Source organism: Ylistrum balloti, unplaced genomic scaffold (genome assembly GCF_031769215.1).
Source record: "Ylistrum balloti isolate Yb309-2 unplaced genomic scaffold, AGI_CSIRO_Ybal_v1 Utg369658, whole genome shotgun sequence".
Lineage (NCBI taxonomy): Eukaryota > Metazoa > Mollusca > Bivalvia > Pectinida > Pectinidae > Ylistrum > Ylistrum balloti.
Genome location: NW_026781910.1, coordinates 891,081 through 905,965, shown reverse-complemented (window position 1 = coordinate 905,965; position 14,885 = coordinate 891,081). Strand labels below are relative to the sequence as shown.

Genomic DNA, 14,885 nt, shown 5'->3' with positions numbered 1-14,885 from the left:
CCTAATATATCATTTTAAGATGAAGTTCAGTATGATACTTATTTTTACACTAAAGCTTCTAATAACCTTCTCTCTGATGGTTAAGTAGAATTTATGTTATTTGTAAACATCCAGTCAGATAGCTTGGATTCTATCTAATCATGAAATCACGTCATGTTAATGAGACACAAATTCATGATTCTGTCTCATTATTCTACATAAAGATTAACGATGCAGATGAGAATACCACTGATGTTAATGATATTAGTAAGATTTAAGGACATACTTTTAATTTTCTGGTGAGTTTTAGTTCCGCCTTGCATGTCTGAATGTTCTTAATGTCTGGTAGACAATATGTTGGAATACAATTATGGATTTTTTTCATATTAAAATAAAAACAACTTTCCTACATCTCGCATAAAAAAATAAGATAGACTAATTAAAGCCGTTCAACCTCTTTTTACATTTAATTCAATCATTGGAATCTTTTGACTCATAAAATTAGAGATGATTTTGCAAAACTACAAAAAAAAACATGGTGACCTTGTGTTATCACCTTCATCCAGTGTATTGCATCCGTAAACAATTTAACATTTTCAACTTCTGCTCAAAAACTCTTGATCCGATTTCTATGAAATTTTGTGGAAACCTTCCCTGGCCTAAGATGATTCAAAATTATGAATTATACAGTCCCCACCCTACATAGGCCTTAGGGATGGGGCCAAAAGGGGTCATATGCCTTGGATTTCAAAAATCATTTTCTCAACACCTAGATATGGTAGAATCAAATAATCTTTGTGAATGGAAGCATCTTAAGGTGCTTTACCAAAATTGTGAATTTCATGGCCCCGGGGTCTCACATTTACCAGTGGAGAAGGGGTAAAGTGTACAATAGTTTATATAGGAAAAATGGATTTTTGAGAATAATTTGTTTTATTACCAATGGAAATATTTCAAATCTGGTTAGAATTAAGAGTGTAGGATGACGGCTTGATGGTATGTCCATATTGATACTGGCCGACCTCCAGGGGCTGATGGATGGGACCGAAAGGGTTAAACTAACTTAAATTTCAAAATCTTCTTCTCAGCACCCAGGTATGGTAGAACTAAATACTCTGTATGAATGGAAGCATCTTAAGGTGCTTAATTACCAAAATGAATTTCACATTTCTTCCTGGAGAAAACTTTACACTTTATGGTAATTTTCGTAGAAAATATTGCATTTATTAGCACTGGAAAAAACTTTACAATAATTATTAGTATAGGATGACAGTTTTGATGGTATGCATGTATTGACACTGGCTTACTATCATCAGTGTCACAATTTCTTTTTTCATGACACTTGATGACTACCCTTCAACCTTTATATTCAATATTGCTGATCTCAGGTGACCGTAAAGACCGCTAGGCTTCTTGTTGGCCTGCCTAAACGGCAAGTATGAAAATGGAGCATAGTGTATCATATATACCTAACATATCCATACATCCCTGATTGAACAGGTTGTGATGGCCATGTGGTCTGATCATCTATAGCCCTCTATCTCTAAGACATAGGTTCGAGGCCTTCTTGGAGCAGTTGGCAGGTACTGGTCATGGATCACTTTTTTCTGCGAGAATTCCAGCTTTCCTTCATGACCAAAATCTTCAATGATACTGAGTTGACTGTTAATATGATTTAAAGCAACAATAGAGTAAAGTAAACCTGTTTGTAGGGCCTCAACTTTTTAGTTTATCTTACCAGTAGGGTCAGGATGATCTATTTCTACACGGCTTTGTCTCTAACTCCTCCATTGTTTTTTTTTCCTGTAAAAAGCTTTCCCTCCTGGACGCCTGAGCAGATTTCAACTAAGTTTAGTCCAAATCATCAATTAATAAGTGAAGTTGATTTGAAACCTCAGGACAGGGTGATGAGGTCACAAATAGGTAGTTAGCTAAAAATTTACTTTAAAACACTACCACTAATGAATGCAGTTTTTTTTAAAGAAATTATCAGATTAAAAGTGTACATTGTGTATGTGTGTTGGAGGGAAGACACCAAAATAGCCATCACAGAAGATTTTTTTGAAGTTTTTGTTTTTCATGGAAAAAATTCTGTGAGGTTGCCATCATTGATTTTCATGTTATTTGGTACACGTATCTAATACAAGAATAGGATTCAACAATGGTTTATGTATGAACAACGATAAGTAAATTTGATTATTGCATATTAGTAGAAGCTATGATAATAAACATTGCTGAAAATCAGGACAAAATGATTAATAACGAGTGTTAATCACTTACAATACAGAGTTTGCGCCTTGGTTTGTGTCAGCTGGTGTGTACACTCTGTGACAGCAAAACATGAAAGAAAATTCTATTCACAGAGATCATAATTACCTGGCTGGGTGATTTATATTAGATAATTACTTGCACCTGTGATCACAACACAGAACACTGTTGATTAGTGTGAAGACAAGTGTTTGTATTGGAAAGGTAAATAAATCTAGGTTAATTGGATCAGTGAGTGTTTCGTGCACAGTGTAACATGTCTGATGCGAATGAAAACAAACAAAAATGCACAATTAGGCAGGTTTTTATTTTCTTAAATTGTATTAAACCTGTAATTATTGAGAACAAGGTTGTGAAGTCAATGAGTTGTGAATGAAACTTATTTAGAATAATTTTGATATGTCATTTCATTGCCCTACATACCTTTTGGTATCCACACCCAACGCTTTGCCCCTCATTGATCAACCAACTCACTCCAAACTGACATTGGTCCTTTCTAGTTAAGTCAGTTATTAAGATGAAAACAAATTTTGAAGAGGTTTCTTTAAAGTTTTTGGCTGTTTGTATCATAGGTCTTGTGTATTAGCGGAATATTCTGATTTTTTTACTTCATTTTTAGATGCTCAAAGTATGCAAGTAGATGCATATCTTACCATTTTCAACCCAAAAATGTACCTGTGCAAATTACATAGGTGTGAAAGTTAAAGTTTTACTAGGAATCATGATAACTGGTCACTAGCCTCCTTGTATGAGGTTTTTCAATAAAGAATTCACCTTTATAGATCTATTCAGGTTCACAGGAGTTTTAATTATTAGAAAATATGAATTTATTTCGTTACATGGAAAGCCTTATATATAGAGGCGTTATATTTTGAGAGTTGCTAGTTGACAATAGCTCCATCAAGTTTGATGGTAAGATCTTCCAATAAGCAATTGGCATACCTTTGGGAACTAACTGTTGTAGCCCCTCTGATGGCTAACTTGCTTTTGTTTTCATATCAGGCTGAATTTATCAAAACAGATCACATATACATTGATACATTGCAAAGTCCTTCTTTATTACTTTCAGACATATTAAAGATGTCTTGTCTTTATATAGCAAAAGATCTATTAACCATGTTCATTGTGTATACCCACAAGAATTGGAATTCATGGACACAACAGGTTCTTCTTGCTCTTTTCCATTTCTTGATAGCAACATTCCCCCATCCAAAACCTATGGTGATTACATGTTGCAGTTGATTTGATGTTCAAGGGCCTGTCCCAGATATCATGATTTTTGCTCAAATATAGTCAAATGACAGGGTTTCAAAAGATGCAAATTGATGAAAATTATAGGGAAGAATTTAAAGTCATCATAGTCATTTCATTGAAATAAAAGAAGACATTTACTCCTCCAGAACACATGGTCTTATTCTACTTGAACTTTTTCGGGGTCGTAGATATTTCTTTTGTTTATATTTTGCTCTTGTTAAATTTTGGTTTATGATTATATTCACATGTTGGTATTTTCTTGTTGTCATCAAAATGAAGAAATGACCTTGACCAATATATGGCAAGGTCACAGAAAATAAGTAAATTAAATATCAAAACCAAGTAGTCTGACTAGTTTTCAATTTTAAAATATGAATATTTGATGGTTACTGATATGAAAGGCTTCACTTGTATTGCATTCATCACAGAAAAAGGAATTAGTTTATTTGGTAGGTTAAAAGGGAATAATTAACACAAGGTTGAGCTCTTCATCATTTATTTAAGTTGACTTACAACCCATATGTATAAAGAAGTATTACAAATAGAGAGTTTAAAATGCCATAAAATCATGTTTTTTCCTTAGGTCATGATGTCTTGATTACCAAGAATTTGTTTATTTTGCAATTACATTCCCCAAATAGTGTTTGTGAAAATGTCAAGATAAAATTGGATTGTAAATGCATGTAACAAGTCATTGACAAGGTAAAGTACTCCCAGTACAACCCAAGGGATCATACCTTTATGTAGGAATTCCAGACATTGCTCCACAATGTCAAAAGACAGGTCACGCAATATAAGCTTTAGATAGATATTGACTGAATCCCACAGCTGTCCAATGAAAATCTAACCACTCTCTATAGATAACACTTCCAAACAGCATGTTGTTTAATGCCTCCAGTTTCGTAGATATTTTAGATTTACTTGACTTGTTAGGTAATGTTTTCAGTCTGTTATTCAGTTAAGTCATTTCCAATGCTAGACTACGCAGTGCTGCAGTTACACGTTGTGTGTATGGTTGGAGTTGTGGATCAAAGCTGAAATATAATTTTACTTCTGAAAAACAATTTATCATAAAAATTCTTTGGAATCTGAAATTCATAACATTGGTGGTTTTTTTGACACCCTGGTACGTAGCTGGACTGGAGTGATTGTCAGACTTTTGAAAATTAAAACAAGGATTGACATCTATTTAGAAAACAGATGTCACTTTTAGGTCACCTGAGACCAAGTCTGTTGTGATCGCCTTTTTTCTGGCATATTGCATCTGTAAACTTTTCACATTTTCACCCCCAAATTCTCAAAAATCCCTAAACCGATATGAAATTTTCAGAAAACTTCCCTTGCTATAACTAAAGCAAAATAGAGAATTATATGGACCACACTCATAAGGACCTGAGGGGCAAGGTCAAAAAGGGTCAAATTGACTTAGATTTCAAAAATCTTCTCAACACCCTGATATGGTAGAATCAAATGCTGAGCTTCATGGATGGAGGGGTCTTCAGATGCTTTACAGTTTCTTGATCCCAAGGTCTCAGATACCCCCCTGGGGAGAAGATAAAGTTTGCTATAGTTTATTAATTAGATTTTATAGCATAATTTGTTTAATTTCCATTGGAAATATTTCAGACATTGTTAGAATTATTTGCAAAGGATGACGGCTTAATGGTATGCACATGTTGATCCTGGCTGACCCCCAGGAGCTGATAGGCAGGACCAAAAGGGGACAACTTGACTCGCATTTCAAACATATCTTTTCAATATTCAGACATGATAGAATCAAAAGTTTTTGATGGACAACTGTCTGCAGGGTCTTCAAGTGCTTTACCAATATTGCAAATTTCATGACCCGAGGGTCTGCCTTTTCCCCCTTAGTTAGGGAGTGAATTTTACCATAGTTTTTACAGAAAAATTGTTGTTTTGAGACTAAAGTTGTTGATGGTGTGCATAAATTGACACTTGCTGATCCGAAATCGCTTAAATCATATCATTTCAGTCTTTGTATCATCAATGTCTTAATTTCTTTTCATGACACTTGAAAGTTACTTACCCTATATATAACCTTTATATAGAATATTGTTTACCTCAGGTGACCATCAATGCCACTGGTCCTCTTGTTTAGTTTCTACCAGGAATTGAACCTTGAACATCTGGTTTACTAGATTATATATCAGACACAGAATTCAATTATTCTTGTTTTTTAAAGTCAAATTTTTCCATATTTACTGATTTTGCAATTTTGTAGATTTATCAAGTTTGATCATCAAATAGATCGTTTTTGTTTGTTGTAATATATCTGTTTTTAAGGTATTTATTTTTGCGTAATTTTATTCCAACCATAAATAGAAGCATAAAGTTATTAGAACTGCTTGATGTAAAAATAATAGTTATTTATAAGCTCAAGAGAAACTCTTGCTTTAGCCAGCCAGTTGAGCATGTCTAGAATGTAGCCAAATTTTATCAAAGTACCAAGGTCCACCTTCTGAATTAAAGAATTGGTGCAAAGGTTTTTAAGAAGAAGACTTGATAGCGTTTTTATTACTTCACAGATCCATACAAATGTTCAGGTCTATTTTGAGACCCAAAGGACCAAAATGATGACATGTCTTTTTCTGGTCTCAACCTTCCATTGTTTGTCAAATTGATGCCTCAAACAACTTACTTTCAAGAACCAGATATGTAGAAGCATAATATCTTAAGCCAGAAGCTTCCCAGAGTGAAACCAGACAAAGTTTGGAAAAAGTTCATAGTCAAAATTCATGATGTTCTAGATCAAATGTAAAAAACTTTCAAATAGATTCTTGATCAATATATCTACTAATCAAAAAACTACATTCAACTTATGTTGTCACTAAATGCGGCAAATTTTAATGAAATGGAATATGAGCCTTTAATTCTATCATATTTAGCTTGTTTTTATCTAAATTTATAACTTCAAAGGGAAATTGCTTATATCTTATTGTATGGTGAAAGACCTGTAGCTAAATTTCAGAGTAAAAGTGATTTATGAATGTTTGTTCCAGGCTTTTTATTTTCATAACCAGCTGAGTAGAGCATTTATTGAAATTAACTATGTTGGCTGCCTGTTTGGTTGTTTCAGATATTTGTTTGAAATGCCAGACAGTAGGCTAACTGGATACAAAGGTCTGACAGGAGCAGTCTTTTTACAAAATATTGAATCATTTGTCTGGCATCATAAAATCTATCAATATAGAATTTTCATGATAAGATTTTGGGACTTGGTTGCTTGCAAGGAAATTTAGATGAGGTGGGCCATGGTAACAGGATTGGGGAAGATGGGAGGGGGGTCTTATTGGAGATACTCTGGAATTACAGTGTGTCTATATATCTGTGGCAGTTTGTTTACTTATATAGTGTTTATAATCATGTAACTGTCCATTTTATATACAAGATATCTTAAACTTTTAAAGAATTTAGGTAGCCTCTAGCTGGTATGCTTTTTTAACTTTATTGGTTTGCAGTATTACATCTTAATATGAAGTTACCATTCAGCTGAAAACATGGCAATCATTCAGTGAAAGTCCATCTTTTTTGCTAAACTGATCTGCTCCTGCTTAACGCCTGGTCAGATTGCAACCAAAGATGGTCTGAAACATCATTTTTAGAATTAAGAAAGTTGATTTGAACCTGACATACCTGTAGACAGGGACTAAAAGGGGAAGTTTGAAAATATTTTGCTTTGAAATTCCACTCTTCCTTTATGCTTGGATAGACTTAATTCAGATTTTGTCTAAAACATCATTTGGGATGCAGGCAATTAATTTAGAGAATTTATTTGACCTCAGGGGACTTAGAGGCCCCAAAAGGGAAATTAGGCAATATTTTTATAGTTTTTAGGAATGTTCAAAACTTGAATTCATCAGATTTGTAAGAACATCATCAGTAAGTGGTAATAAGCTACCTATTCAAATCACCTTTTTTCTATTGTCTGTCTGTCCCTCCGACAATTGTCCGATGTCTGTTATAGACCATGGCCCTCTTGTTTATGTATAAACTGTTGTTTCGATTATAATAGCGCTGTTGGATACTTTCTAAAAAAAATATGAAAGTGCACAATTCTATTTACCAGAAACTGCTATGTATGTCATGAATTAAGGGTAGAGAGTCGACATCTGATTTCCTAAGGAGAAATAAGAAGAGGGCAGTTTGAATTATTAGGTAATTTGAATCAGATTAAATAGGTCTGAGATTCAATTTGTACCAGAAGATTACCATGTCGTGTATCAACACTGAACTTAGTGTATTGGGTATAGGTGTATTTCGAGTTGATGATGCTGCTGCTGTGTACAACATATATATTGATACTGAGTGGGCTTTGTCATGAAGCCGGAGTATAAATCAATTCAAGTTTGAAACTAAAACTTTGGCTTTCACTGTTCAATATACACAAAAAGATAGAACTTGCAGTTCTCAGGATTTCTTATTTTCCAGGGCATTAAATAAGATGGAATTTTTCAACAGTGTCGATGCAGTGTTTACATCCAGAATATCTTCTAATCAATGACATCAGGAAGGTTAAATTCTTTCTTCATGTTGTCTTGACACATGTCATAAGCACAGTGCTAGTAAAATATTGTTCACTGGTTAATGCAACTCAGTGGTTAATAATATTTCGACCATTTTCAATTTTCACCTGCACAGTACAAAATTATTATAATTTTTTAGCTCTTTTCTGTGCTTGTCATGAGAAGTTTTCAATGAAATTTCTCCAGAATTTGTAATATAAAATTTATTTTTATTCTGAATTCAAGTGAACATATATATACCCAATAAATGAAAGTACCAAAATAATAGGATCCAGACACAAGTAAAGGATAGCTTGAAATGATTTGTCTCAAGACTCGGTTCCCAGAATTTTGTATTTGAGAAAAGCTCTTGTCTTGTCAGATGTATCCTTTGATCTTGCCTGGTCACCATATTTCTTAAATCCTAGACTGAAGTCAAGACAAGTTGAAGAATTAAACAAAGAATTGATTGTCTGTTTGTAACCTGTGATCTTACATTATTCCAATAATGACTGCGCCACCTAATTGTTACAGAAAACCAATGCACATGAAGATCAAATGTGCTAATAAGCTTGATCCTCACACCCAGTTCAGCTTTATATATGGCCTGCCAGTCAAGCATACATGTGAAGCAAACATAACATTCTATTTCAATTCACATAAAAAACAGTGTTATATGTCGTCTGTATGTAGCATGTTTATAATAATGGACCTAGACAATGATATTTGACATTTTTGTAAAGGTTGTGGCTTTCGTAATATTTATTAAGTATTCGTTTTTGGATAAGGTGATGTTGTAATGAATAACTAAAGCTTAGATATTGAAATATTTGAACCAATTGAAACGACTCGCCAGACGAGGCCCCCCTGCAGGCTTGTGATCAAAGCGTGTTGTAGACTAATGCAGAGTGTGTTAGTTTTCCTTCTGAATGCATTGAGCGTCTAAAACGAGACTTGTCTTCATGTGACAGCTCTAATATTGAGGTTATTTTTCCCTTTGGGAAATGTTAAAATAAGAGGACACAGGTTGGAAGTGGCATGTTGAGAATAATAGCAGGACAAGGACGACGTACAGTCAGAAATCCTCGGGGTCTTGAGCCTTTACACCGAAATGTTTGGCTATCGCGAGGGCCAGTGTACTACAGTTACATGTGGAGATGATACCGTTTCATTATCTTTATCTGTCTTCGACTTCAGAATTCATACTAACTTCAAAACTCATTTGTCCTTTTATCTAAGTTAGACATCGAGTTTGATCTTTCCAAGGAAATCCTTTGTTCACATCGCAGGAATTCACGCTGACAACAAAAAATCATTTGTCCTTTTGCTTTAAGATAAATGTGAGTTTGGTCTTTCCGAGGAAAACCTTCGTTCCTGCTACTGGAATTCACACAGACAATTAAATCACTTGTCCTTTAAATCTGTTGGTAGATAAAGAAGGATTCAACTCTCATTTCTCTGTGTTACTGGTTGACAGTTGTGTTCGTTCACTGGCATCTGTTTTGCACAACCTCTGGAAAAGGGGAGAGATACAAAATATATGTACTAGAATTAGTTGTTGTTTTAGTTAGTGTGTTATAAGATTAATGAATGTTACTTCATTTAATTACATATTTCTTTGTAATGATCCAAATACCGAAGCTGCTGGGTTAGATTTGTTTCCAGGATTTATTCCAGGATCTAGATTATTGTAGTGAGGTGTTATAATTAGATTGATTAAACAATTGTTCATTATCAAAAATTTTACTTTGTTTCTTTTCCTCATGTTTCACATTAAGCCACATCTTCATGTTTAACATCAATACATGTCCTAATGTTTTATATTGAGACACATACTAACTTTTACATACAGACACATCTTCATGCTGCACATTAAGACATATCCTCATGATTCACATTAAGTTAAATCCTGATGGTTTTTTCCATACAGACACATACTCATTTTTCACATCAAGACACATCCTTATGTTTCACTTAAAGACACATCTTCATGTTTCACATTAAGGCACATCCTAAAATTTTACATTAAGACACTTCCACATGTTAAACATTAAGATACTTCCACATGTTTCACATTAAGACACATCCACATGTTATACATTAAGACACTTTCACATGTTTCACATTAAGACACTTCCACATGTTTCACATTAAGACACTTCCACATGTTTCACATTAAGACACCAATTTTTTGCACTAACATCCACCACATATTTTAACCTCTCAGTTCCTTGTTGTGTTTGATTCAGTTTAGTAAAATTGGTGATCAGCATTGCCTGTCTGCTATCTTGGATTGTAATTCAGTATGGATCTTTCATGTAAAGTTTGTTTTTTGCTGGGTTTTTTTTAGAAATAATATTAAAAGAATCATGATATGACTTGGCATGCATGTATATAGCTCTCACTGTCCCTACATCTTTATGTCTAAAAACTGAAATGAATTGAAATATTAAGAATGGCTGGAACAAAGTCTTGGTTCAAAAAACAAATTGACCTTTTAATTTTGAGAAGAGATGGAATATCCTGTTCGGAAGGTGACTATGAAAGTCTGGAGTCGAAATAAGTGTTACATACACCTTATCAACCATCAAATCTGAAGATCAATCTCCATCCACAGTTTGAAAGTATTAAAAAATTGGAAGTGGTTGGTCATGTTACTTTAATTCAGTGTTGTCTTTACTTTACAGCCTTTTTACAATCTATGTACTTTAATCAGCTCTGTTTAAGAATAAAACACTTAAGGTGAAAAAGAATGTTTCATCCTTTTCTATAAGTGTTGTCCAAACCATTCAAAATTAATTGTTTGATACCTTCATTAGTATATTTAACATATGATAGGACATGTGTGGCTAACGCCTACATATTGTACACATTACTGATAGATATAGCATTACTTAGCTTGAGTATCGCACCTCTTTGTCTACAATGTAGTCTGAGCCAAACAGTCTGACAGTAACTCCCTATCCAAACCAAAATCCATAATTCTGTTCAGTAACAGTTTTAAATTCTGATAACATTTCATGATAAACTATTACTTTCTGCGACAGAAGATTGATGATGCGGACTGCGGCAGTTAATTATTGATCAAACATAACATCCCCATTAACGTCGCAAAGCTGACCTACAAAAACTTAAATCACAATAAAACTTTCAAATTGATTTTAATCTCATAGCTTTTATAATGTCTCTTTGTTTGTTCTTGTTTTCAAAGGAATGTCTTTCAAAAAACCAAATCTTTATCTTTAAACAAAGATAACATTTTACAATACTTTCAAAAATTGTAATTTGTAAAAATAATTAGGAATATAATTTCCTGCATAAGGAAAACCTTAGTTATCCTGCTGTAAGCCCAAGGCCCGGCATATCAACTCTGATGCAAGGTATGGTTATTGGCTCATTACGGGGTTGGTAGCTTGTGTGGGTCTTTCTACTGAAACTCGTGATACATGTGGTTGGTCAGACATATCACGAGACAGGTCAAGGCTCATTGCTAGACACGTTAATGGTAAAATTCATTTAATGTCCGCTAATTTGTTTGTGATGTTAAGTAAACCAGATATAATGTAAGATTAGAGTAATATCAACAATCCAACGGACAAGGTGAAATATCAGCAATATGTATTTGGTGTGAAGTTTGTTTTTCCACATGGGAAAGTGTTCCTCCTAGTATAGATAAGATTATTGCTTATAGAACAGTTAAATACTGAAGTTGATTTGACAAAGCTGAGAAGTACCATATACAAACATGTCTTAACCATTAGTGATCTCTAAAAATTATGGAACATAAATCTATCACTTTATGCATTGCTAAATTTATTCGAATTTAGAGCCAAAAGTAAACTATAACAGACCAGTGACCTGTGTTATAGCTTCAAAACTGACCAGTGACTTGACTTCCACTTGACAGTACTGACTGGTGACCTGATTTAGGGAAGCACAGTACTGACCAATGACTCAAATTAAAGCTACAGTTACTGACCTTGATCAACGTGAGTTAAAGTAACATTTTTGACTAGTAACTTGAATTAGAGCCACAGTGCTGACCAGTGACCCAGCAGTTGGAGCTACAGCACTGACCAGTGACCCAGCAGTTGGAGCTACAGCACTGACCAGTGACCCAGCAGTTGGAGCTACAGTACTGACCAGTGACCCAGCAGTTGGAGCTACAGTACTGACCAGTGACCAAGCAGTTTGAGCTACAGTACTGACCAGTGACCAAGCAGTTTGAGCTACAGTACTGACCAGTGACCTGAGTTATAGCAACAGTGCTGATTCAAGTGATCACATCAAGTTTGAGCTACATTTTCGACCTGTGGCATGTAGCCTGATATGTGTCCACATTTAATGTCCAAATCATCGGACATTTTAGAAATGTATTATTAATGGAATTTAGGTGATTTGATAAAACACTGAGATCTTCCCTGATGGCTTGATGCACGATCAGCCATCATTCAAGCAGACGTTGATCAAATCTGACTGATTATAGAGACAAGAATGAGCCTGACCTGACGTGGCGTCTGTACAACCTGATTGCCACCGAGGGAGAATCTCATCGTGAGGTTGGAGGGTATGACCCACCGATTATCATAACATACAGTAGTCCCCTTGTGTATATAATAGGTGCTTCATGGACAGAATACATAAAATCTACCTACTAACAGGCTGTCAGTCAGATTAACAAGAAAACTGACCACAGTCCATGTAATACTGGTAAAGGAATTTTGACAAGACAAAGTAAACTCTTTATTATCAGAGTTAGAGACATTATGAGCCTGATACGTGTACAGAATAGATATTATAAGTATACATTCAGTAATGTTTAGGAGACTACGAAACCACAGGCATATTAATTTACTTGATCGTTATTAGTTTGGTGACCTTGACCTCAATAGTGCCTGACCAGAATCAGCAATGCGTGATTATAGTAATACTCTAAATTAAGTTTATCTCTTCAGAGAAAGCTGTCTTCTCTATTTCATTACTGATCACTCTTTCTATTTCCTGTATTTTGTTGTTTTGGTTTTAGACTGTTTCAGTTCTTGTGTGGAAAATTTCCTCTACATTATATATATTGCTTTATTTCATTGATTGATCATTATAAATCTATTTGTCTGTTAGCCACACAAGTCCAGAAATAATTACTGAGAACTTTATCTAATAACATACTCATCAAAGAATAAGGACCATGATCACAGCCTGTTCCTTTTTCTGTCAATCATTTAAGTGTACTGAATCCTTTGGAGATAAATATGATGAAAACATTTATAAGAGTTGCTTTTATTTGATAATGAAGGCTTTTCAGATTCTTTCTATTCATCAAGATTATTCTACATGTACTTATAAATGGCTAGGAATTGTGGAGAATTTAAGAAAGAATGAGTTCACTTAAGCTATGGCACAATATCTGCGTTAGATATAGGTACTTTATTGTATATGTGTTGTAGACGTGGTTTTCACCAGATATTCAGAAGCATTTCACAAGCCACTGTTGTTACTATGTTATTTCAGGAAAAAAAAGACCTATAAAGGAATCAGTCAAGCGATAAATAAGTAAAACCACCATTTTTATGCATGGTCTGTTATACATGTAGTAATATGCATATAGTCATTTACTGTGAAGTTGTTTCGTTCTTGTAGTTTAATAAGATTGATATACGAAAGACTGATCAGGAAAATTATATTAGATTTTCATTGAAGTGTCTGAAAAAGGAGTCCATCATTGCTCAAGTAGTAAATACTTTCAAAGGTATTCTTTATTTCCTCAGTGAAAATTGTGTTTCAGCTAGACCGTCGTGCATATGAATGAGAGATTTGGTGGCATAATATTGATTATAGAAATATATTTTAATGATAATTCAAGCTTACCAATAATTGTACATCCTTGTTCCTTTACAGATCCTAGTTCTGGTCCTGTCACTCCTGGATCACTGTCTGGCCTTCGTGAGATGACCTTTACTTTCTCTAATGAGCGGGTTGGCATAGTAACAGGATCAGATGGGTTGCCTCCCTTGCCTTCACAGCGCCCTAGGAGGGCCTCCATGCAGGATGCTATTGACCTGCGCAAAATTGACACCAAGCTTTATGACAGAAAGGTTTGTACTTTAGATGACACGTGTTATTTTCTGTTGTTGTTACATGTACAGGTGTTGTATCTGTTATTGTGACAGTTGTCAATACTGTCAAAACTTGTTACCTTAAAATTTAGGTGGAAAATATTTTTATTTTCTCCCTCTGTTGTGTAGTCATCCAAATAACAAAACATGTAATAACACCAATGAACTACATTTGTACTCACTTCATTCTGTGTATAGTCCCCTTACTGACAAAGCACATATAGACCATATATTTTTTATGGAATTACAATAAAATGAAATAAGAATTTGCTTTGGCTACCCTACAAGAAACAGTGTATGAAGCTGCAGAACATATGACTTAGCTATGAATGAGTAAACGTATGAAAAAGGCAGTACTGGGAAGTTTTTATCTGCTATAGAAAACATTGTACAAGCACTAAACTTAACAAATCACACACAGATATAGACTCTATCAATGAAACATATTTTATGCACTGCATTAAATCTAGCAAAGTACCCGGTCACAGTCATTCAGTAAACAAGTTACTGTCAGAATTGTAGGGATCAGATTTCGTCCAAAAGTTTGTACTTGTTTGATGGTCTCGTTTGTATCGTTTGTATCGTTTATAAAGATGTATGCAACCAGGCTAACTATATTTATGTCTTGTGTAAGCGGGCTGCTTATAAAACATACAGTTAAGTCACTCCTACAGAATGGTGACACTAATTAAGAAGCCAACTTTTAATTGGATAATTAAACTGGTAATTAATTATCAACGGCCAAGTG

The 14,885-nt window shown here is 34.3% G+C and overlaps 1 protein-coding gene across 1 annotated transcript in view; it reads left to right on the top strand.

Moving 5' to 3' along the window:
• The window catches only part of LOC132557977 (synaptotagmin-6-like), a 118,806-nt gene that overhangs the window by 65,211 nt on the left and 38,710 nt on the right, over positions 1 to 14,885 (top strand). The window contains exon 2 of the mRNA XM_060222511.1: positions 13,920 to 14,116. Coding sequence (XP_060078494.1) covers positions 13,920 to 14,116 — 197 coding nt within the window. The remainder of the gene's footprint in view (positions 1 to 13,919; positions 14,117 to 14,885) is intronic.